The following is a 24,645-nucleotide window of genomic DNA, read 5'->3' on the forward strand; positions in this document are numbered from 1 at the left end:
TTAGGTCATCCACACTTCCATGTGACACAAATTGGGAATTTTCCTAATTTCCTACTGAGGTTTCAATAAGCTGTTTTGATGGCTCATAGAATTCACAGAAATATTTAGATTATATTTACCAGTTAATTGGAAAGGATGTTGCAAAAGATCCTCCTACACAACTATCTGAAGAGGTACCTAGCGTGAGGTACAAAAGGGGCTTGTGCATTACTCTCCTGGCATGTGGATGTATTCAGCAACTTGGAAGGCCACCAAGCCCTACAGCTTAGGAGCTTTTCTGTAGAGACTTCACGCATAAGCTTAATGAACCTCCAGCACGGTAGCAGAGGATGTGGGAAGTATTAGAAGTGGCAAACCCAATTTTGATCACAGTCCATTCTAGTGAACAGTCCCTACTTACCCTGAGGCTCCAGAAACCCATCAAGATCTCATCGCTGAAACAAGTTGCTCCAGACTCTCAGGAAATTCAAAGGGCTGTAGGAGGTATGTATTAAGGTATTCTTTTACTTTTAGCACACAGGAAACCAGAGGGGAGCTGTAGGTTAGAACACAGGAGTGAAACCGAATAGATGCAAGCCACTGCTAATTTAAAGCAAGGTACAGGATAGGTGTTACAACTAATCCCAGCGATTATGAAAAGGCCAGATTTCCATCTACTTGGTTCATTGTTGGAGTGTACACACAAAAGAAATAGCTTGGGTTCCAAGGAAACTAGGTTTTGTGACTGGCTGTTTCTGCAGCTCTCCGTGTTTTTTTTTTTTTTTTTTTTTTTTTTTTTTTTTTTTTTTTTTTTTTTTTTTTCCGAGACAGGGTTTCTCTGTGGTTTTGGAGCCCGTCCTGGAACTAGCTCTTGTAGACCAGGCTGGTCTCGAACTCACAGAGATCCGCCTGCCTCTGCCTCCCGAGTGCTGGGAAGCTCTCGGTGTTTTATCTTTGAAATGGAGATAATTTCTCTCTTAGAGATTACAGTGTGAAAGGATGTAAGAAACAGTTGATTTGGTGTTCTTTATTAGGATCATTCAGAGGAACGTTTCGGGGGAATCATAGCTCCCTTTGAGAGTTTGATAAAAACTACATGAAGCTCTGCTTTCAATTTTAGACAGTCTGTAAAGCTGAAGCCATGATCCCCTAAGGGAGTAACTTTTCATACTCTAGCAAACATACCAACAGACTGATTTGGGAGCTCAATAAAAATGATAAGAGAATATGAAAACAGACAAGAACCAGACATAACCATGTAAGAAATTCATTGTAGTTGGTGTAATTGAGGAATTATGGAATCAAAATACTGGAGATCATAAACTAAGACACAAATTTACCTCAAATGTAAAACCTAACTGAAATATGCTATGTTCACGTTAATATGTTAAGTGTTATATTTTCTATAATAGAAACTTAAGGAAGTAGTATTTTTCAGTTTCAGTGCTGGAGTGATGGCTCTGTGGCTAAGAGCAGGTACTCTTCTTGCCCAGGACCAGACTTCAGTACATAATGCCCCTGTCAGGCAGCTCACACTGCCTCGGGGATCCAGCCCTAGGGAATCCAATGACCTCTTCTGGCCTTGGCAGGCACTTCATTCACATACACAAACCCAGACTCAAAACAAATGCATCTACACATAAAAATAAGACCTTATATTTGTTTCAAGTAACCTACTTTTATATTATATTCTTGGTTAGCATCACAACTGAATTATCATATTCTCTGAGTTCATTTTGTTATTACAAGACCTACTGACCTCAATGAGGTTTGTTGCTATTTAGTTTCCTATAGGAACATGTAGCAATTTGATCAATGTCAGAGAAAATTAATATCCTGGCTTATATAATTAAATGATTTAAGTAATATTAAGAGCTTACTAATTCCCTGAAACTTCGTTTGATCTTTACTGTTGAATCAAGAAATCTCAAAATTTGTAAAATTTTATACCCCACGCCACCCATCAGACACTATTAGACAAGACTTACTTTCTGATCCTATTAGAAAAAGACAAACCAGAAATTCTACCCACCAACATTTAACAAATGTTCATTTCATAAGAAAATACATCCCAAATTCATTCTAATAAAGATTAGCATTCAATATTCATGGCAAAAGTTTTGGTATCAATAATGCAGCTCATATATACAAGACTCATTTTAGTTAACTGGTCATTTAAGTCTTTGACCCAAAATTAATGAAAGTTTGCAGATTTACTTAGATCCCATCTTTGAAGCAATAATTGCAGGATAAAATTAAAGTTAAGAGTCACTTGAAATACATTTGCTGACTACTAATCAATTAAGATGCTTCGCTAAATAGAGTTCAAGTTTATAATTATTAATTTCCTTTCACTCTACATTAACTTAGCAATTCAAAAGATTACGATTTTTTATGGATTTTAGCTGCAGTTCAAGCTCCATTAATTTTATTGACTTTAGAACTATCCCAAACTGAAAAATACATCTTAGTTCAAGATTCTAAGGTTTAAGTGAATGTGTAACTGACTTGAAAGAGAAATTAGGAGATTCTTTCAACAGTTTATTGCTTGTAGTACTTGAAATAAGTTTGTAGTACCTGAAATACGAATCAAAAGGTGAGTCAATATAGACACTTTTTATTTCTTTGGAAAAACCATTGTCTCATTTTGGAGGAAAATGGCTAGTCAAAAAGGTACATGGCACATAGTGTATGTTCTTCAAGGATCATAGACTTCAACTTAAAATTTGGTTCACTAAAATACACGACTTCCCCCATAACAAAAATAAATTGACCTCATAGTTGAGAAAAGAGAAATTTGGCAAAGGTCTCTGCATGAACTTGAAAAACAAGTCAGGATTTGTTTTGCCACCTAGACAAAACAACTGGCTGCCTGTTTCTGCACTTGTTCGGTTCCACAGCAGGACAGCAGATAGATACTCAAGACTCATAAAAGCCACAGGACCACTTACTCCAAATTCATCAAGATTTAATGGAGAACAATAAATGACATCAATAGAACAATCCCAACAGTTTTCCGATGCCTTAACAGTGGGTGGTAAGCTTGGAACAGGTACTTCAGCAGGAGCAATACAACATGTTCTAAGATTATGGAGGTGAGAAAACATGTTTGTTAGTTCAAGATGCCTTGTGCACAATACAACAGTTTCCAGGACAGAGAGGACAACAAAACATATAAAGAATAAATCCAAGCTGCTTAACTTTCTACAATTCTCTTGAGTAGTAAGCCCAGGCCACCCTTGGCCATTTGCACGGGTGTCTTTTTTTCTTTATTCTCAATGTAAATACTTGCTCCTTGGGTCACCAGTAATTTTGCTTCTTCCAGTCTCTCCTCATCACAGGCTAAGTGTCTGAAATTGGGGATCACAAAGATTAGTCACTACTAGTTCTATATAATGGTTAGGATTTCCAGTCTAAACTGCTTATCGCTGGACAGTGGTGACATTGGAAAGTTATTTCATCAGGAAAGGGAAATCAATTAGCACGGCAAAGAGTATAAATTACATTTAACTAGAATAATTATATAACACCGGATTACCTATCTTACTTCTGGCTCTACTAAAACAGCTAGTTGGCTCTAAATGCTAGACTAAGGCACAGCTTCCCCATTCGATGGAGATTACTGGTAATTTCCTCCAAACACTTCAATGTAATCATAATGCAGGATTAGAACTGAGAGAAGCTTCAGTTCATGTTGTGCTTCTGTAACAAGTAGTGACTTTCAGAAAAAGAGCCGATCTCACTTGACTGGTATATCTACACGGACAAACCAAGGTACAATTAGCACTGTTATACAGTACAAGTTGTCACAGAGGTTAAAGGTCTTCTTATAATGACAGAGCTCACAGTTAACTTGTTGAATCAAAGAAACCAACCTCTGCCAGTCACTTCTATAGACTCTGACAGGCAAAGAATTCAGCACTTTAAACCTCACATTAACCCAGTGAGGAAGAAACTACTGCTGTAATGTTACGGAGGGGAAGGAAGGTTAAGTTCCTTAACATGCATGAGTAATGTAGTTACAAAGTGGCAGCTTTTGTACTGAAAAACAGTATCCATCCAATTCTAAATCCTACTTTCTCCGAAGGACCCTATACTATCTGATTCCTAGACTATTTCCAGGCCAACGTGATTAATACGTCATGGAGAAATAAGCTAGAATATTCATTAAAAGAAACACACAGTTGCTTAGGCCTACAAGAAAGATTTTCAAGTAAGAATTAAGAAAACAATACTTTTCTTGGTCTCCATTGGGTCCCTACCCTTGGAGATCAGGGAACCCTGTGGAAGAGGGGGAGTGGGAGGAAAGACTGTAGTCAGAGGAGATGGAGGACTCTAGGAGAACATGGCCCACCAAATAAACTAAGTAGGGCCCATTTGGGATCACAGAGACTGAAGCAGCAAGCCGGGCCTGCATGGGTCTGCCCCCAGGTCCTCTGCATGCATGTTATAACTGTTAGCTTGTTATTGGGGAATTGTTTTGCCTGCATACTGGGTTGCCTGATCCAGCCTTGTTATGAGGGCTTTTGCCTTGTCCGTCTTACAGTATCTTGTGCTGTGTTTGGCTGATATCTTTTAGAAGCCTGTTCTTTAATAACGAGGAAATGAGGGGTAGTGGATGTGGGGGAGAGGAGAGGTAGAAGCACAGAGAATTGGAGGAAGAGAAAAATGTGGTTGGAATGTATTGAATAAAAGAAGAATCTATTTTCTTTTTATTTTTTTTAAATAGTTATTTATTTATTATGTATACAATATTCTTTTCTGCGTGTATGTCTGAAGGCCAGAAGAGGGCACCAGACCTCATTACAGATGGTTGTGAGCCACCATGTAGTTGCTGGGAATTGAACTCAGGACCTTTGGAAGAGCATGCAATGCTCTTAACCACTGAGCCATCTCTCTAGCCCAGAAGAATCTATTTTCAATAAAAAAAGAATACCTTTTTATGACAAGATCTCTCTATGAAACCCTGAATAAAATAGAAACTTGCTGTGTAGACAAGGCTGGCCTTGAACTCAAAGAGGTCTGTCTGTTCCTGTTTCTCCCAAGTGCTGGAATTAAAGGTATGCACCACTGTGGCAAAGCAGTTTTGTTTGTTTGCTTGCTTTTGTTTTTGTAAACAGGGTCTCACTATGGAGCCCTGGCTGGAGTGAAACTAGCTTTGTTGATCTGCCTCCCCAGGACTGGGATTAAAGGCGTGTGCCGCCAAGATCAGCCCTTGAAAACAATACTTTCAAAAGCTGTCTTAAAGTCAGAAGGGAAAAGGTTCAGCCTTATTCTACACTACGAAAAAGACCCCAAATTTCTGATTCAAGAAGTCATGATTCAACAAAGGAGAAAAATGGGTATGAAAAACCTTACAGACACACACCAACTGAGGTAAAGGTTGGCTTCAAGTTATCCACTTCAATTAATCCCAGGTGGATTTAAGAGTCACAGAAGTGAATACTTCATTCATCTCAGGCTTACTAGTTGTGGTGGAAATTAATAGGTTTGGCCACATAGTAACTGATAACTCCTGACAATAGTTGAAAAATCATGCGCAAATAAATAAACTGGGAAAATACTTTCAACTGATATGCCATAATGTTCCTACTTTTACTGTGTCAAGAGCACTGAAAAATCAGTCAAAATGACAAAAGGGCAAACTATATGACATGCTGAGGCCCCCAATGCCACCAGGACGAACGGAGAGGTGGTGGAGAGTTGGGGAAAAGGAAAAGCAAAGAGGATTTTTATGTTTTGTTTTTGTTTGCTTGCTTCTTCTTGCTTACTTACTTTGCTTTTTGGGGTTTTTTTTGTTTTTTTTTTTGTGGTCGGAGGCACTGTAGGGATGAGGGGAAGATAAAGGGGAATCAAAAGGTAAACAGAATTGGGGTACATGACGTGAAACTCCTAAAGAATAAAGTTAAAAAAAACTGTCAAAAGAAAGAAATTCCCCTAAAAGGGAACAGAAAGGCCGCAAAATTACAATCTTAGGCATTAATAAATTTCAAAATCAAATGTACTTTCTAAGCACGAAATGTCATATATCATACAACACGAGGGTAATCTGAGTGCTGATGGGGAGGTATTAGGTACTGTTAAAATGCTATTGGGAGGGTACAATGAGACAACTCCTCTGGAAGCAATTCGTCTTCAAGTATGTGTATTTGTTGAAACAATCAACTTCTAGGAATCTCTCTAAGGCCATAATCAGCAATATGGGCAGAGGTTTTTTTGTTTTTGTTTTTGTTTTTTTTTTTAAAGCAAATTGGTCAATGCAACATTACTTAAAATGGCCAATAGTTCCGAACTGTTTAAGTAAACAGTATCAGGAATGATTAAATCATGGCACATCCATAAAATGGAATTGGATACAGCCATCATGAATGTTTTAAACATATTTAATGACATTGAAAAATGCTCACAATGTGCTATGAGATTAAAACATAAGTTACATGATCTTAATTTTGTGTATATCTGCATATAAACAACTGGAAAAATACTCAAAATTTTCTATGAATATTTTTTGGGGATAGCAAAATGATAGGCAATTTTAGTTTTTGTCATTATACTTTGGTGTCCTTTCAATTTCTTTTGTTCTTAGCATGTATTGCAGAATAAAAATGACTGCTATTTGTCACTTACAGAGGAGTGTTACCCTCAGTGTCTTGGATGTTTGTGGCTGCTTTGTAGAACAGAAGAATATGAACCGTCTTCAAGTTACCCTTGGCTGCTGCCCGGTGCATTGCTGTAGCCTCATAATGGTCCTTAGCATCTGGATCAGCTCCACCTTCCAGTAACATGGCAGCAATCTGGAAAGGAGGACAAGAAAACAATGAGGAAATCTATGTTCCTATATATGATTAGAACTCAAAGGAAAATCATGCAGGGACAGAAGCATACCTCATGCCTATTTTTTGAGGCTGCATAATGGAGAGGAGTGCAGCCATTTTGGTTGACGGCATTCACTTGTGCACCTTTCACCAGAAGGGCCTTTACAATCTCATCCCGGCCAGCAGAAGCAGCAATATGCAGAGGAGACCAGCCTGCCTGTATAAAATGTGAGTTTAACAAAAGTCAAGGAGAAAAGAATGAACATTAACATTTATTCAGGTTTATAGTTCTGTATTCTCTTGCATTTAAGCATCATGGGAAATTTGGAAATAAAAATTTATACAAACGAAAAATGAGGAGCTGGAGAGATGACTCAGTGCTTAAGAGCACTTATTGTTCTTTCAAAGGACCTTCCTTTAACTTAGACTGCTCACAAGGGACTGTAATTCCAGCCCCTGGGGATCTGATGCCCTCTTCTGGCCTCCAAAGGCAACTGCACATAGTTGGCATCCACTCACAGATAAACACAAATAAAAACAAAATAAACCATTTAAAAATAGCCACAATCCTATAACATAGACATGGTGTATTATACTAATTCTAATGGGTTTTCCCCCATACAATAACTTGAAAAAAATAAAAACTAGAATCAGAGTATATGAAGTTCTGTGAAGTGTGTTTTTCACAATTTCTACTTCTAAGAATGTTTCTGCCATTCTTTGGAATGACTGATGGCATATTAAAGTACGAAGTATGTATCCCATGCTCTATTCAATCATTCTCCCATAAAATCGTTTTCATTTTCTCTTAGAAACATTACTTTAGTAAACATTTCGGAAAATTAACCTGTGCCTACTATAAACAAAAAGACTTCCATTCTCAGTTTTTGTGAGTCTTATCTTTTTACTTATGTGTAGGCCAAAATGGGGTGTCAGGTCCTCTGAAGCAAGAATTACAGGAGGTTGTGAGGCACCCAGCATGGGTACTGGAACCAAACTTTGGTCCTCTCCTAGAGCAGCAAGCATTCTTAACTACTGAAACATCTCCCCAGCTCCCCACAAGTCTTATCTTAATATAATCAACATCATTATAATAAATGCTTCGACGTAACACACATATACCCAGGCCTTTATTATTCGGGCAATATTCACCAACAATTTAAACATGAAAATGTTTAGAGTCTTTTTGAGTTCATAATAAGCCCTGCTCTGTATTTCCACTCTGAATTACAGAGATTCATTACCATTGTAAAATAATGCGATCATTAGCCTCCGGCCTAGTCACTAAGGCCATACTGTAACTTCCTACTTATAAAGGTTCAAATTTTGTTTATGAGCTTTATATTCAGGCTTCACTAAATACAAGGCTGGAGTCTAAAGATAACCCAGAGCTTATCAAATTTGCCTAATACTCACGTCATCTTTATCATTCACCGGCACACCAAGTCCCAGCAAGAATTCAACAATTTCTGTATGACCGGCTGAGCATGCCCAGTGCAATGCTGTTCTGCTGTCCTATGTGGGAAACAGGGGAGCACAGCTATCAACATTCCTGAAGACAAATAGGCAGAAAACTATTGATGCCAGCACACCTACAGGTTGAACATAAGAAATGGAGAGTACCAGGTCCTCAGGTAAGTAACCTTAAACCGTATTACTTACTAGCATTTGAGAGGCCAAGCTATTAGTAGCATGGGGTGAGTGATATCAACGAATGTAAGGAATTCTAGGCAGAAAGGAATGATGAGGCAGAGATGGAGATGTGCTGTGTATAATTCCAACACTTACGCATGCCTATGCGAAACACTGTGACTTTTATATACATCATTTCTTTGGACCCTCACCATGCTCTGTGGTCCCTATTACCCCTCATTTTACATGTAAGGTCACTCAGACTACTTCACATAAGCAACGGATCCAGGGCCACACAATTTATCCAAGCTCTGTGACTGTGAAATCTCTATTACCACACAGACTTCAAGTGAGGTTCTACAAAGATGTGAATTTTTTTGGGGGGTGGTGGTGGTCAGGATCTTGCTATTGTAAGTCAACGTTAGCTTCAAATTCTCAATCCTTTTCCTCCAACTCCTAAGTGCTAGGATTACAGGCGCATGCCACTCACTGTTATCTGGTAAACACACGAATGTTATGGAGAAAGAAATGAGAGCTGAATTGCATAGAATCAGCGCAATAAAATTGATTTTTTTTTAAAAAATAACAAGGTAGGAATCATGATTCTCAAGGAGAGTGCCTATTTGTGTTGATTGCTATGCTTCTCAGCCTTGAGTACTGTAAAGTGTTGATTGTATGCATATATATATATATAGTGTGTGTGTATGTGTGTGTGTGTGTGTGTGGATCAAACCTAGGGCCTCCTGCAAGTGCTCTACCACTGAGCCTTTAAAGTAACTTAACTGTGACACTCAGGGAGTTGCCTGGTTTGGAGGAGAGGCTCTAGAAGAAGGAAAAGAAGAAAAGAACTGGCATCACTTGATGCTTCTGCTGGTGCCCAGGGAGGGAGCCAACTGGAAGTTTCACTGCTATGGACACCTGTGGCTTTCCCTGTCAGTGTCCCCAGACAGCAATTAAACCTTATGGACATTTCAAATACAAATAAAATAAAGGGAGTATGACAGAACAGAGACCCACATGCGCCCATTACCTAGCTTTAACAAAAAATAGCTCACCATATTTACTTCTAGATTGTTACTATTTAAGTTTTTAAGAGTTATTGCATGTGTGTGGGTTTGCGCACATGACCTCATGTACATGGGGAGGTCCTCTGGAAAAGGAATATATACTCTTTTTATTTAAAAAATATTTTTCTTTACTTTAAAAATATTTTTTTACTATTTATTTTTTTTAAAAAACTATCTTTTCTCATTTTACCTACCAATTCAAGTTCCCACTCCCTTGGCTCCCTCCATCTTTCCCCCCATTCCACTCCCCATCCACCCCTCAGAGAGGGTAAGGCCTCCCATGGGGAGTCAACAAAGTCTAGCACATCACTTTGAGGCAGGACCAACACCCTCTCTACTATATTTAGGCTGAGAAAGGTATCCCTCCAAAAAAAATGGGCTTCAAAAAGCCAGAACAAGCAGTAGGGATAAATCCTGGTTCCACTGCCAGTGGCCTTGCCATCTGCCCCAGCCACACAACTGTCACCCACATTTAGAGGGACTAGTTTGGTCCTATGCTGGTTCCCTCACTGCCAGGCCAGAGTTGGTGAGCTCCCATTAGCTCAGGTGAGCTGTTTCAATGGGTGTCCCCATCATGGTCTTGACCTCTTTGCTCATATTCTCACTCTTTAAATGGAGAGCAAAGAAAGAGATATCTTTTTTTTTATTTTATTTTTTTAAATAAATTTATTTTTTATTAAAGATTTCTGTCTCTTCCCCGCCACCGCCTCCCATTTCCCTCCCCCTCCCCCAATTAAGTCCCCCCCCAGCCCGAAAAGCAATCAGGGTTCCCTGTCCTGTGGGAGGTCCAAGGAACCCCCACCTCCATCCCGGTCTAGTAAGTTGAGCATCCAAACTGCCTAGGCTCCCACAAAGCCAGTGCATGCAGTAGGATCAGAAACCCATTGCCATTGTTCTTGAGTTCTCATTAGTCCTCATTGTCCGCTATGTTCAGAGAGTCCGGTTTTATCCCAGGCTTTTCCAGACCCAGGCCAGCTGGCCTTGGTGAGTTCCCAGTAGAACATCCCCATTGTCTCAGTGTGTGGGTGCACCCCTCATGGTCCTGAGTTCCTTGCTCGTGCTCTCTCTCCTTCTGCTCCTGATTTGGACCTTGAGATTTCAGTCCGGTGCTCCAATGTGGGTCTCTGTCTCTGTCTCCTTTCATCACCAGAAAGAGATATCTTGATTGAGGGAGCCATTATGGGGCTAGCCAGAAACCTGGCATTAGAGAAATCCCCAAGAATCCACAAGGATGACCTCAGCTAAGACCCTAAGCAATAGAGGAGAGGGTGCCTGAACTGGCCTTGCCCTGTAGTCAGATGGATGACTATCTTAAATATCATCATAGAACCTTTATCCAGCAACTGATGTAAACTGAGGCAGAGATCCAGAGCGGAGCACTGGGCCCAACTCCCACAGTTCAGTTGAAGAGTACGTACTCTTAACCACCTATCTACCTCTTTGGCCCTGCTGAGGTTTCTTTTAAACAGAAACCTAAATGTCATGATTGTTCATCTCTAATTATTTAGCACCCACAAATAAAAGTGCTTTTGTCGCATGCCTTTAATCCCAGCACTCGGGAGGTAGAGGCAGGCAGAACTCTGTGAGTTCGAGGCCAGCCTGGGCTACAAGAGCTAGTTCCAGGACAGGCTCCAAAGCCACAGAGAAACCCAGTCTCAAAAATACCAAAGAAAGGGGGGGGGGCTTTTGTAAGAAACCACAAGATCATTATTAGATTTTTAAAATTAACGTTAACTCTTTGTCACGGACGGAAGGCAAACCTTCCAGGTCTTAGTGTATAGGAAGGGCTCGAGCAGGACCACCTGGGTTACACAGAAAGATTATATCTTAAATAATATCCATAAATTGCATTTGGTTGTTTGTTAGGCTTCATAATCCTAACTCTCTCTTTTATGCCACTGACTTGATTGAAGCATGGTTACATTTTCAAGTGTCTTAATATAATTCATTTTATTAAATTTAAACCATATTATCAGACAATAACAAAAGCAAACTGCGTGAACATAGGGGAAGTCTCCTGTTGAGTAATAAAGGAAAATTTCAAAGAAAACAGTCTCTTCATTTTGAGTTATCTTCTAAAAAAGACAGAACATGGAGAATTTGAAGTATTATACACTGTTTACTAGTGCTTAACACCATATCTATCAAACAGAAAGCAATCTATGATTTAGAAAGTTATGAAGAAAACATGAGATGTTGTTGATCAGAACAGAATCATTTCCCAATGTCCTCAGTTCACTCAATCCCATTCGAGGTGGAAATCCATCCTTTGTTCACGGTGGAAATAACCTCCCCTTCTACACAAAGCCCTTTCTGACTATTCCTAGAGTCTTCCCTTTCCATGTTCTGAAATGAATACATAAAGTTCTTTCGGGGGGAAGTTTACAATATGTAATAAGATGAATTTTGTCGTTATTTCAGTTTTGCCTGCTTTTTCTACATAACAAAAATTCCCGGCTCCTCTCAAACTCCCTGGCACAAAATTCAGTTACACGTGTTCGATTTAATGGGATTACAACGAAAGAAAAAGAAATCCACATAAAAAACTGTGTCTTGAAGCCTGGGCATTTCTGAGAAAAGCCGTGGATGATCTAGGAATATAAGAAATTCAGCGAGCTAGTGCTTGGGCCCTCCCCCTCCCCCTAAAATGTCAGTTGTGGGCTAGAGTTGGACAGCAAGTCTTGAGCTAACCCAAGGCTACAATAGGGAGGAAGGGGCGGGAGGAGCTCAGAAGTGGCCTTGGAGCAACTCAGGACGGGAAAGCCTCTGAGGGCTTCGCTAACGCCCGCGGCTAAGCGCCAAGCCCTCGGGCTGCTTTACCTGATCGGTTCTAGTAGCTAGAGATTGATCGGCCAAAATCCTCTCCTTCAACTCATCCAGTTTCCCGGTGTAGGCCAGGTTGCAGACCATTACGTTAGACACACTCCCCTCCATTTCGCCTTCCCAGAATCTCCGTGAAGCTCAAGCCCCGCCCACTCACGGCTCCTGCTCGGGTAGCCAATCAAAGAGCTCGAGGTTCTCCAATCACTGTTCTCTCTGCTTTCCGTGTTACCCGCCCCATAGCCCGGAGCTTCTGGGAGTTGCAGTTTGATGGCATTTCCGGGCCTGAAGGCGGTTTAGCTTGCTATTCGGTTCCGGCTCCTAGCAGTGTGGAACTACAAGTCCCAGGATCCTCTGAGAAAGCCGTAGTCAAGTTGCCGGTGGAATTGGCCCAGGATGACAGCTGGAGAATGGAGTCAGGTAATGGGAGCGGCTTCTGGAGGCACTGTGTGAAAGAGCTAGGGTGGGTGGTCGTTGGTAGGCCAGTAAATCGGTCACATGAAAGGGATACTATACCAGGCCAAGAGCCTTCTGGGACCCTAAAGATCTTGTCCCTCTGGGCCCTCACTTGCAGTGGCAGGCGGAAGGGACAGTAGTTGGAGCTGAGCACTACCACTTGAGCTTGAACCACTGACTGTAGCTACCCTCCCCCTCCCTGCCACTGTCCAAGGAGCGGAAAGAAGCGCAGGCTAGTTACCCCGGCATCTCGGCGAATGGCATCAGAGTAGGATTCTGCCACAGCAGCGGTTAACACATGACACCATACAGAGGTGATGTGCCAGAGTGATGCTAAAGACAGGGTGTGATGCCATAGGAGCCACTCGATATCTAAGAGATCTCAGTGAGTCTGTAGCCTGGTGACATCGCTACTTAACTGCGGTCACCTTAGGGATACCGGGGATATCCTGGTAATGGCAATTACATCGAGGCTTGCTAAAATGTTAAGCTAACAATGTGGGTTTTAAAGAGGGAAATTCCAAATAGTGCTGTAGCAGAAGAGAGGCAAGGCTTGTCTTTTATAGAGCATATCCGAAAGTGTATTAGAAAAGTGCTGAAAATATATTTTAAAAGTAACTAATTATGTTTATGTCTCTCCTGTTGTGGGATAGAACAGGGCTTAGCAAGTTTATGTAAAATGCCAGATCATAGATATTTTAGGCTTTTTCAGGGCAAATGGCAAAACCAAGTACAGAAGACAAGTTATGACAAAAGTTAATTGGTGAAATTCTAGATATAATAATAGTAGAATATATTTTTCACACAGAAATACTGAGATCAGAATTCTTTGAGGGACGTAATATTTTGCTTAATTGAGGTTTAAAGTTATTATTCTCTATCATCAAAATCAATTCCAGATGTTCTTTAATGAGATTTTAACCATTTTAATTGATAGGAAAGTCTTTGAAATATCTTTTGACACAGAAGGCTACTGCCAAATATTGATAATCCACAACCATATTCTTTTTTAAAGACTATTTTATTGATTGTGTGTGTCTCTGTCTCTCTCTCTGTTTGTCTGCACCCCCCCCCCCCCCGTGTGTGTACACGTCTTGGTATTGCATGTGGAAGTCAGAGAATGACTTTTGGGAGTTGATTCTTTTCTTCCATCATATGGCCCTGAGGATTTAACATAACTCATCAGGCTTCCTTGTGGAACCATCTCTAAGGTCACCAGTTCTAATTTTGATTTAAATAAATTTAAACATTTTTTTCAGAACAGTTTTAGATTTATAGGAACGTTGCAAAGTCGGGTGGTGTGACTCATGCCTTTAATCCCAGCACTTGGGAAGCAGAGGCAGGCAGATCTCCCTGAGTCTGAGACCAGCCTGGTCCAAGGAGCAAGTTCAAGGACAGCCAGGACTACTGAGAGCAAGACCACACCTCAAAACAATTGTTGCAAAGGTCGTACCGAATTCCTACATATTCTCCACCCAGTTTTACCTTTCCCTCCCTATTTCACAATCTGATTGTGATAACTTAACACAGCATAAAATTCAACTGGGGCTAGGGGTGCCTAATAGTAGAACATTTAGCAGACCTGTGCAAGGCTCTAGGTTCAATACTCGGCACTACAAAGCTAAATAAAACACACCTATTTAATTACTGATTATTAGTAAGTTTTAGGGTTGTGTGGCTATCACAATGAATCTGTTGTATAACATTTTGATCGTCCCAGTAAGATTTCATGCCCATTTTCAGTTCATCTTTATCCCCACTTCCTGCCCAGGCAGCCGCTAGTGTACTCTTTGTCTTTATAAAATTGCCCATTCTTAATTAACATTTCAACGTAAATGAAATCATGTAATATGTGGTCTTTTGCACTCATTGTAATGGTTTTGAGAACTTAACCATATTGTTACATGCGTAAGTACTTCCTTACTTCTGTTGCCTAATAATATTACAGTGTACGGGTAATACATTTTTGGGTACCTACTCACCAATTGATAGAAACTTAGTGGGGGTTTTTTCTCTCGCTGTAAGCTATTATGACTAATGCTACTTAGGACACTTGTTTTCGCATCTTTGTGTGGATGTTTGTTTTCATCTCTTGTTACTAGATACCTGAAGGTGGAATTCCTGGCTAACAGGACAATTTATGTTTAGCTTTTAAAGCAATTACAAAACCATTTTCCAAAGCAGCAGCTGCAGTCTGTGCAGGAGAATTCTTGTTGCATCACGCACATTTGTTATTTACTGGGCTCTTGTTGTTTTGTTTGAGAATGAGGCCCAGATGACTTCAAACTCACAATCCCCCTGCCTCAGCCTCCCAAATGCTGGTATTTCAGGTATGTGCCTTACCCTTTAAAACACTGTAGCTATTTAAGTTGGTATGAAATGATATATTAGTTACAATGTTTATTTTCATATGGAGTGGCTAGCGGTGGTAAACTTCTTTTTAAGTGCTCTTAAACCGTTGGTGTATCTTCTATACATAAGGATCTGCTTCTGTGTTTATTTCCATTTTAAAAGTGGGTTGTTGTTTACATGTTGACTTGTAACAATTATTTCCAGTCTAAATCCAAGTCCCCGGCAGGTATTTTGATATGCAAATACTTACCCCTACTTTGTCCTCTGTTTTTTTTCCTTTTGCTTTGTTTTGGTTTTGTTTGTGCTATTTTGAGACTTGGTCTCACTGTGTATCCCAAGCTAGTCTCAAACTTGCAATCCTTCTGCCTTTGACTCCCCAGTTGCTTTTTCAGGTGTGTGCCCCTGTTGTTTGGCTTTCTTCACCACAATGGTATGTGTTTTGAAGGAAAAGGTTTTGAACTTTTTGTTTGTTTGTTTTCAAGACCTCTGTGTAGCAGTTCTGGCTGTCCTGGAACTCACTCTGTAAACAAATTTGGCCTTGAACTCACTGAGGTCCGCCTGCCTTTGCCTCCCTAGTGCTGGGATTAAAAGTGTGGGCCACCACCACCTGGCGATTTTTTTTTTTTTTGAGACAAGGTCTCACTCTGTAGTCCAGGCTGTCCTGCAGCTCACTGTGTAACCCAGGCTTGCCCCAGACTCATAGTGATTCTCCTACCTCAAGATCTTCTCTCTCTCTCTAGTGTTGTATCTAGTTAAGACTTTAGAATGGTACGATTTTGATGAGTTGATTCCACATGTTTTCTTCTGGAATTTTGGTTTTTTTCTTTTGCATTTAAGTCTATGATCCATTTTGAGTTAACTTTTCTATATGGTGTAACATCAGGTTAGCTAAGGTTGTTATCCAGATGTTCTAGCAGTATTTGTTGAATCTTTTATTTTAATTCACTTTTCTATCATTATCACAACAGATAAACACACATTGTATATTGTAATCAACTTTTCTCCATACTTTGCTCCAGTTTCATTAGTTTTTCTGTGGGTAGTGTCCCATCCATGGTCCTATGAATCACATGGTGTTTCTGTATCTTTAGAAGCTTGTGACAGTTTCTCAGATTTTGCTTGTTTTGCTGACTTTGGTAGTTTTGAAGTGTACTTGTTAGGTATTTTTTTAAAGTCTATTTTCTTATGATTGGATAGGGGTACAGGAGCATAGGATTTTAACTGACCATATTTGCTGCTTGAGAAATAAGTCTATTGTCGTGTTTGCTTTGGGAAATGCCATTACATTGCAGATCAATCACTTCCAACTGACGGTTAGGTGAAAGCTCCTCACCTGCACAGGGAAGTGGATCTTGGGCTCCGGGAATAACCTTTCCACTTTCCACTTGGCCTTAAGGTCTCAAAACTGCTGCTAGAACTTCAGTGTGAACTCAAGTGTAATATCTGTTGGAAACTTGTGCGCGATTGGAGATGCTGCTCCTGTTTACCGTATGCTATTGTGATATCAGTGTTAAAAGTTCAGTGTACTTGGTTATAAATATATACTGTTGTGTAACCAACACCAAAGTTGAGATATAAAATATTTCCATGATTCTCCCAAATTGTCACATGCTTCTTTGTGGTCACCCCCCCCCCCACTGTTCTTGACAACTCCCAAGCTGATTTTTGGTTTGTAATTTTTTAAGCACACAATTTAATGATTATAAGTATATTCAGAGTTATGTTACCACTCCCAAAAGCTTGCTTTTAATCATCTGCTTTACCTAAGAAGGAAGATTTGTATCTATTGTCATTCTTCCTTTTGCTCTCCTTATACAAACATTATTCTATAGGCTTCTACTTTATGAGCATTAACTATACAAATAAGATAATAATATTTGGTCTTTCATGGCTTGTTTTGTCACTTAATAGAATCATTTTAAAATTTATACAAATGTATCATCACTCCATTTCTTTTTATGAATGAATATATACCATTTTATGTCAGTTACATATTTTGTTTAGCCATTCATTAGTTTATGGCCACTTGGGTTATTATTACCTTTTGTTTCTTCTAAATATGGCTGCTATACTTTTTATGTAAGTTTCTGTTTAGACATGTACTTTTATTTCTTTGTGTACATATTTAGGTGTGGAATTTTTGGATTATAGTCATATGAACAACTCCATTTAACTTTTTGAGGGAGCGTCAGACTCTCCCAAAGTGGCTATTTTATCTTCCCACAATAATGAATTTGGATGAAAAACTTTCTACAATGAACTATATGTATCAATATATTTCTTTTTGTTATAGCTAGTAGTGGGTATGAAGTACCATTCCATTGTTTTGACTTGTCCCAGTACCAGAAGTATATAAAGGGTCTTGCCATCCCTGATAGTTCAGGCAATATTAGGCATTAAAATGGTTTTACTCCATCTTCACTTGGAATTTTTGTTTTCTAACTTTAGGTTGAATTAAGACAAATTATCAAGTTGGCAGCAAAAGCTAATTTCCAAAGCTAGCCAGTGTTCAGCAATTGTGGTTGAAGGTGGTTTCCATGCTGTTTCAAAATGTAAACATCATTTTTACTTTGCTTTCCACAGAAAATATGTAAGATGGGATAAATTTAGTCTTGTAGCTATAGTTTGCTAATGACCAGTGTAGAATAAATGCGCCCCATGTGTAGTAGGTGATCTATAAATATTTGTCCAGTTTATTGTGGAGGCGTGTTGTATTTACACAAGGAATTGGTATACTGACATTTAACCATAATAGTGCATCAAGGAATGCGATGTGATTGCTAGAAACAGCTTAGAAAAGAACAGGACCCAACATACCTCATACCGAGTGATTTGCTTGCATATTATTTTATAGACAGTATAATGTGCTTTTATTTTATTTGGTAGATGTGGTAGTTAACTTTGGATTTGGAGTTCCTTGACAGTAAGCGTAAGCCTCTTTATATTATGAAAGATAGATGGTAAATAGATCTTACAGGAAAAGGTCTTGTCTTTTGTGGTGCTGGCCCCAGGTTCTGGAGGAACAATGCAGTTGCTGCTGACGTTCGTCTTGGCACAATGGGGCCCTGTCAGTGTCTGACTTCTTGGCTACTCAGATGATTGACTGTTCCCTATTGCCTTTTCTGCTGGCCACATAGATTCTAGGCCCTAGAAAAAGCACGTTAGCCTTCCAGACTTAAGTAAAGCACATGCTAATAATTAGCGTCTATAGAGAACAAGCATCAGATAATGTGTCTCACGTAATCCATACACTAAACCTTTGAGATAGGCACTAGTACCCTCCAGGCCTTGCATTTTTAAAAATGAAATTTTAAACAAATGAACAACAAAAACTAGGGCTGTAGATGTAAAATAACATGCCTAGTAAAACTTGGAGTTTACGTACAAATTCCGGCAGTTTTATTCCCAAACTCTAGCACATAACCACTATAACATGTTGCTAAATATTGATGAAGATACAGTTATGTATAAATGCAGACCCCAGATCCTGCAATAGCCATCCCTGTCAGAGGGCTCCAGACTGTACCTGCATGACTATGGGGGAAATGACAAGATTTTGTGCTGTACAGCAGAACTCTCTGTATCTGTACTGTTCTACTTTGGCACCCTTAGCCATACAGGATTAGTGAGCACTTAAAATGTGTTTAGGAATTTTTTAAAATTTTTGCTTAATTTAAAATTAAATAGCTCCTTATGGCTAGTGTTCACCATTTTGGATTGTGTAGAGAAAGGTGATTGGCCCTCATTTGTTTCTTTCTAATTATCACCAAATAGTTTAGTCATTCCATGGCAGAAATGAGGAAACAATGATAGACAATATGGGAATGGCAGACAGGGAACATATGCAGTTCAGCTAACTACACGGCAGCCATAGGAATAGGTTTTGAGTTACCAGGCATGGATTTCCTCTATTCCTACTTACTAGCTAAGGGCTGAGTAGCAAACTCCAAACTTTTTGAAATTGATTTTTCACTTATTTGAAAATGTAATTTATGTGTCATATTGTCAGCAGTTTACAATTGCCACTTACCAGTTTTAAAATGAGACATTTTAATATTTGTTTTTGATGCCACTGTTAAAATGTCCCTGTTATTCTATGTCACTGGTTTATTCAAAATATTCCCATTTAAATCTATTTCATCATAAAACTGACATACTGTTATAGCAATTTACTAAGGCATTTTATTTACCACTCTTTAGCATTCATGCTCTTGTTTCTAGGTAATTTGTAAATGATTTTGTTATTTTTTGTTATGAACAATAAAAGAATCACAACGAATTACAGGAACCCAGAAGGGTTCTCTATACTCTTCATTATGTTTACCTCATCCACTACACTGTATAGAATTATAATACAGTATTAGATGAGATCGGGCACATTCAGGGTGTCATGGTCATAGATTAAAATTCAATATCAAAACCAGGAAATTGATACTGGCATGTCGTAGTTTGGAATGAAACTGTCCTGCTGCCAAAAGGGTCGTGGATTGATGGCTTGATTCTCTGGTTGAGAGATGATTGAATCATAAGGATTAACTCATTAGATGAGTTCATACTGAATGGGCTATTAGGAAGTGGGGCTTGGTTGGAGGAAATGGGTCGCGGAGATGTATGCTTCTGGTGGTTATGCCTTATCTCTGCCTCTTCCTGTTTATCCTTTTGCTTTCTGGTTGCTATGAGGTGAGAAGCTTTCCTCCGTCATGCCCTTCCACGTGATATTTTAGTCTCACCTTAGGCTTAGTCAACCATAGACTGAAACCTCTGAAACCAAGATCAGCTGTCTTCTGTTATGTTATTTCTCTCAGGTATTTTCACAATGATGATGCATTAACATATGTGTAAACAGCTTCAAGGTGTGTGTGTGTGTGTGTGTGTTGTTTGACATTCATAAGTATGGCATTTCAGTATTTACACATTCATATTCATATATATGTAGGTGCACATGCATGGGTGTGTATGTGTGTGTTGAAGCCAGAAGGCAATGTCAGTAGCTTTCTCAGTTGCCCTCTGCCTGAGTTTTTAAGAAAAGGTGTCTCACTGGTCTGGAGCACCCCAATTTGACTAGGCTGGCTGACCACTGAGTTGTAGGGGGCTGGATGACTGATGAGCATCACCAAGCCCAGCTTTCATGTGGGTCTCGGGGGATCTGAACTCAGGTCCTCATGCTTGCCTTTTCCTCAGTCATCTCTCTATCTCGGCCATGTTATTTTGACATATGTAGATTTGTTTAACAAATACCACAACCAGGAATTATTCTGGCAGTATAAAAATCTCTCCTGTACTACCCCTTTATAGTCAGTACCCCTCACCTATTCCCAACATGCATATCCCCAACAGCTGCTAACAATCTCTTCTTGTCTGTCATTGTATCTGTATGTTATTTATTTCAAGATGTATTTTTAACTCCCCTTGAGACTTGCCTCTTGACTGATGGATTATTTAGAGGTAAGATACATCTAATTTCTACTTGTTTGGAAGTATTTTCTTTGGTGCCATTGTCATCAGAGATACATTCTGCATAATTTCAAATATTTCTAATTTGTTTGTGTATGTTTTAAGACTCAGGATGTGGACTCTGTGTGAGTGTCTCTTGGGAGATTGAAAATGTATATTCTGCTCTTATTATGTAGAATTTTCTGTGTATCCCAATTATATCTTGTTGGTTTATTGTTGCTCAGAATTTTTGCCAAATATTGGAGATTTTATGGTAATTAGCTTTATTTAGCCATCACACAATGTTTATATATGTCAAAACATATTTTATACTACAAATATAAAGCATATGTGCCTGTCAATTTAAAAATAAACTACCCTTTTTCTGAAATGTGGGGATTTTTTTTACCAATTACATTTTCTGTATTTCTTAAACACCATACTGTTTTTCTTCTTTTCCTAGAACTCTAATGACATGGATATTTAATGTACTGTTTAGTTTAATATATCCCTGAATCTCTGTTTACTTTTTTCCAACTTGATTTCTTTGTTGCTCATACTGGGTATTCTCTTATCATTCCATCTTTAATTTCCCTGATTTTCCCCATCATCTTCTTTTGTTCTATTGTGATCAGCCAATGAATTTTTCATCTTAATTATTGTATTTTTCCATTCTAAAAATCTGGTGCTTCTTTTTTTATGCCTTTTATTTCTTTAATGAGATTTTCCATTTTTAAAAATTGGCTCTGCAGAGTTAAGAGTTGCTTGTTTGGAGCATTTTAAGATGAGTGGCTTAAAATTGTTGAATCATTACAATATTTGTGTCATTTCCGTGTTGGTGTCTGTTAAATGCCTTTTCCCACTCAAGTTGATATGTTCCTCGTTCTTTGTATCATGAATGATCTTGTACCATGTCTTTGAATCTTTATGTTGTGACTCTCTGGATCTTATTTCATTCTCCCATTTTGACAAGCCTACTTTGACACCACTATAGTTGGGGGAAGAATGAATTACATTTATATTGCTGGGTAGAGATGGGAGTCAAGTTCTCCCTTCATGAGCCATTTATCCTCAGTGTAGGGATAGGGATGCCATTATTACTAGGCAGGGGTGGAATTTAAGGCCCTCAATAGGCCTCCACTAACACTACCTTGACTTTAAGAGAAAGGTCTCTACTACCATTGTGTAGTGGGGGAGTCATTGATGCCTGGCATGGTTGAAAGTGCTGGATCTCAATTCTGTCTTTTTAAAACTGCTTCAGGGAGATGGGGAAGTTGGTGTGTAAATAAATCCAGATGAAGGTGGAAATCCAGCCATCCCATTTTGTGATAAGAATTAGGATTAAATTTCTATTGTATTTGACTGTCTAATTATTGCCTAATAAAAGTTTTTTTTATAGTTTGTTACTTTTATGTTCTTTTGGCTAGAAATAGCTTACTTTTGAGGGACATTTATTGTGTATGTGTGTCTACACTGCTGCATTATATGACTATTCTGTCACAAGGTTCAGCATATGTTACTAAAAACCCAGAGGGCTCACTTCCATGTTACCACTTAGGTCCTAAGGCCCCTAGCAACCAGAATATCTTGTCCGTTTTACCTTTCAGAGATTTAGGAGAGATGAATATATTTATTTATGATACCTCTAAAACTCATAACTGGAAAAGGCAAGGAAGTTATTAATTGCATTTCCCTTTATACATAATGTAATTGTTTCACCATCTCAGATATGTTAAATTTTAGTGCTGCTGATCCTGACTCAACTGAAATGCAAGGCATATGTAACAAGCTTTGAAACTGAAGCTCAGTTTTCATTGGCCACACCCAGGTACAAGTCTTTAGTTTGAGGCATATTATCATTCCTTTACCAGTATACGATAAAGCACTCTCCTGTCAGCTTTCTCATTAGATATTCGCTGCAGAGCCAGGAGGGAGAGTATTATCAGCATTTTCTGCATGGGGGGAGGGAATCTCAGAACTTGTAAGAGTGACCTAAGATGACATGACTCTAACAGGTGGACCAGAAATAGAATCTCACCCTTTGGATCCTGGGTAACAGTCCAGTCAGTCTACTATTATTTCTTCAGTAAGATTTAGGGAGCAAATTTGTTTAAAATATACAGTTGAGTGCTTTAAAATTCCAAAGCCTTTGTTTCAATGTATATTGATTTATAAATTGGGTAGCTCCAAGCCACCGGAGGGGTAAGCTTCACAGAGGGGCATGAAAGGATGTAAGACAAAGGAAATGCTTGATTGATTGAAATGGAAAGCCCCCAGAGATTAGTTGATAGTTTGTAATTAGTAAATTCCCTTACTGATTGGTTAAAATTAAATTTCATTTTCCTATTTACACCATTAGAATCTGGTTTGTTGAAGTAGGAATCAAAGACACTGGAGCCCCCTTAGCCTAATGGCCTGCCACACATACTTTTTATGCATGTGTGTGTATGTGTGCGTGAGTGTGCATATTTGTGTGTAATACTGAAGGACAACCTTAACGGTCATCTTCAAAAACACTATCTTCCTCCTGTGAGGCAGGCTCTGTCATGATTAGGTACCCACCAACTAGGCAAGAGGGGATGACCAATCCCTAGGGATCTTCCTTTCTCTACCTTCACAACATTGCGATTACAAATATAGCTACCATACATGGTGCTTTATTACTTGGGTTTGAGGAATCACGCTCGGGTCCTCTTTCTTCCAAGGCCAAGTGCTTGACTGACTGAACCATATCCTAACCATTCCCACTAGCTTTTTATTAAAGAATGAATTCAATATATTATCCTGATAATAACCAACTGATGCTATAATATTTAATAAAGCCATGATTCACAGTCAAAATAAATCTATGAATGCTGGTAGAATTTAGAATGGTACAAATGGAAAAATCTCATAATTATATTTATAAATATCTGAAGTCCCTAACTGCTTGCATTTAGATTTGATATATATGTATACAGGAGGATATAATAAATTTATTATATGTTAATTTTTGATATTGGCAATGATATTGTTAATATAATTTTGATGTCTATCACTAGTAAGTCCTGGAAGTAAATCTAATGTAGAAATTTAGCATTTTCTTATAAAGTTATAGCTGAAAAGAGTAAAGTACAATTTTTATGTGAATGCATAGTTTAATTTATTTTTCCCTTTTATTGAAAATGGAGCTGGGTGGTGGTGATGCACATCTTTAATCCCAGTGATCGGGAGGCAGGAGGATTTCTGTGAGTTCGAGGCCAGCCTGGTCTATAGAACGAGTTCTAGGACAGGTTCCAAAGCTACAGAGAAACCCCGTCTTGAAAAAAAAAAAGAAAGAAAGAAAAAAGAAACTTTTCCCATATAATATATCCTGATTACAGTTCCCCATCCTTCTACTCCTCCCAGTTCCTCCCCACCTTTCCTCCCTCCCATCTGGATCCACTCCCTTTCTGTCTCTCATTTGAAGAGAGCAGGCTTCCAAGAGATAACAGCCATACATGACAAAGTGAAAAATAATACGATGAAGCAAAAGATAACATATTGAAGTTAGACATGGCAACCCCACAGGAAGAGTCCCACGGGAAGGTACAATAACCAGAGATCCACTCATTTACACACTCAGGAGTCCCGTGAAAACATTAAACTGAGAGCTAACTATATATTCAGAAAACCTGGTGCAGACTCATGCAGGCCCTGTGCTTGCTGCTTCAGACTCTGAGTTCCTAAGAGCTGTGCTCAGTTGATTCAGAGGGCCTTGTTTTCTTGGTGTCCTCCATCCCCACCTCCTCTTCCATGGGGTTTCCTGTAGTGATACTTCATTTGTATTTTAATAAATAAAGCTTGCCTGGAGATCAGAGAATAAAACAGCCCCACTGGTCAGTCTTACAGCCCAGACAGTGGTAACACACACCTTTAATCCCAGTAGCCACACTAGTTTGCCATAAAAACCGAGCTGTGCATGTCTTTAATCCCAGTGGTGCAAACCTAAATCTCAGCCCTAGAGAGGATTATAAAACGGGAGGAGAGAGCTCACAGACACAGTCTCTTTCTGAGATTGCTGGAGGCAGGATCGCCATTTTGGACTGAGGTCGAGGTAAGAGTCAATGGCT

The 24,645-nt window shown here is 39.1% G+C and overlaps 2 protein-coding genes across 4 annotated transcripts in view; one reads left to right on the forward strand and one right to left on the reverse strand.

The window, feature by feature from the left end:
* Window positions 1-2,930: 2,930 nt before the first annotated feature.
* On the reverse strand, window positions 2,931-12,468 carry Psmd10 (proteasome 26S subunit, non-ATPase 10). 2 transcript variants are annotated; one of them, XM_075958683.1, is made up of 5 exons: window positions 12,314-12,468; window positions 8,211-8,309; window positions 6,865-7,011; window positions 6,607-6,773; window positions 2,931-3,329 (listed from the first exon to the last, which is right to left on the reverse strand). In XM_075958683.1, the coding sequence occupies exons 1-5, from the start codon at window positions 12,425-12,427 to the stop codon at window positions 3,176-3,178; spliced, it is 681 nt and encodes a 226-aa protein (XP_075814798.1). In that variant the 5' UTR covers window positions 12,428-12,468; the 3' UTR covers window positions 2,931-3,175. The 2 variants fall into 2 exon arrangements, with proteins under 2 accessions (XP_075814798.1, XP_075814799.1); XM_075958684.1 differs by having other exon boundaries at window positions 6,686-6,773; window positions 12,314-12,465.
* Atg4a (autophagy related 4A cysteine peptidase) overlaps window positions 8,392-24,645 on the forward strand; it is a 54,450-nt gene continuing 38,196 nt past the window's right edge. The window contains exons 1-2 of one of the 2 annotated variants that reach the window (XM_075958680.1): window positions 8,392-8,428; window positions 12,557-12,733. In XM_075958680.1, coding sequence (XP_075814795.1) covers window positions 8,407-8,428; window positions 12,557-12,733 — 199 coding nt within the window. In that variant the 5' untranslated portion in view covers window positions 8,392-8,406. The remainder of the gene's footprint in view (window positions 8,429-12,556; window positions 12,734-24,645) is intronic. The other variant, XM_075958681.1, reaches the window with a different exon arrangement.

Source organism: Microtus pennsylvanicus, chromosome X (assembly GCF_037038515.1).
Source record: "Microtus pennsylvanicus isolate mMicPen1 chromosome X, mMicPen1.hap1, whole genome shotgun sequence".
Taxonomy (NCBI): domain Eukaryota; kingdom Metazoa; phylum Chordata; class Mammalia; order Rodentia; family Cricetidae; genus Microtus; species Microtus pennsylvanicus.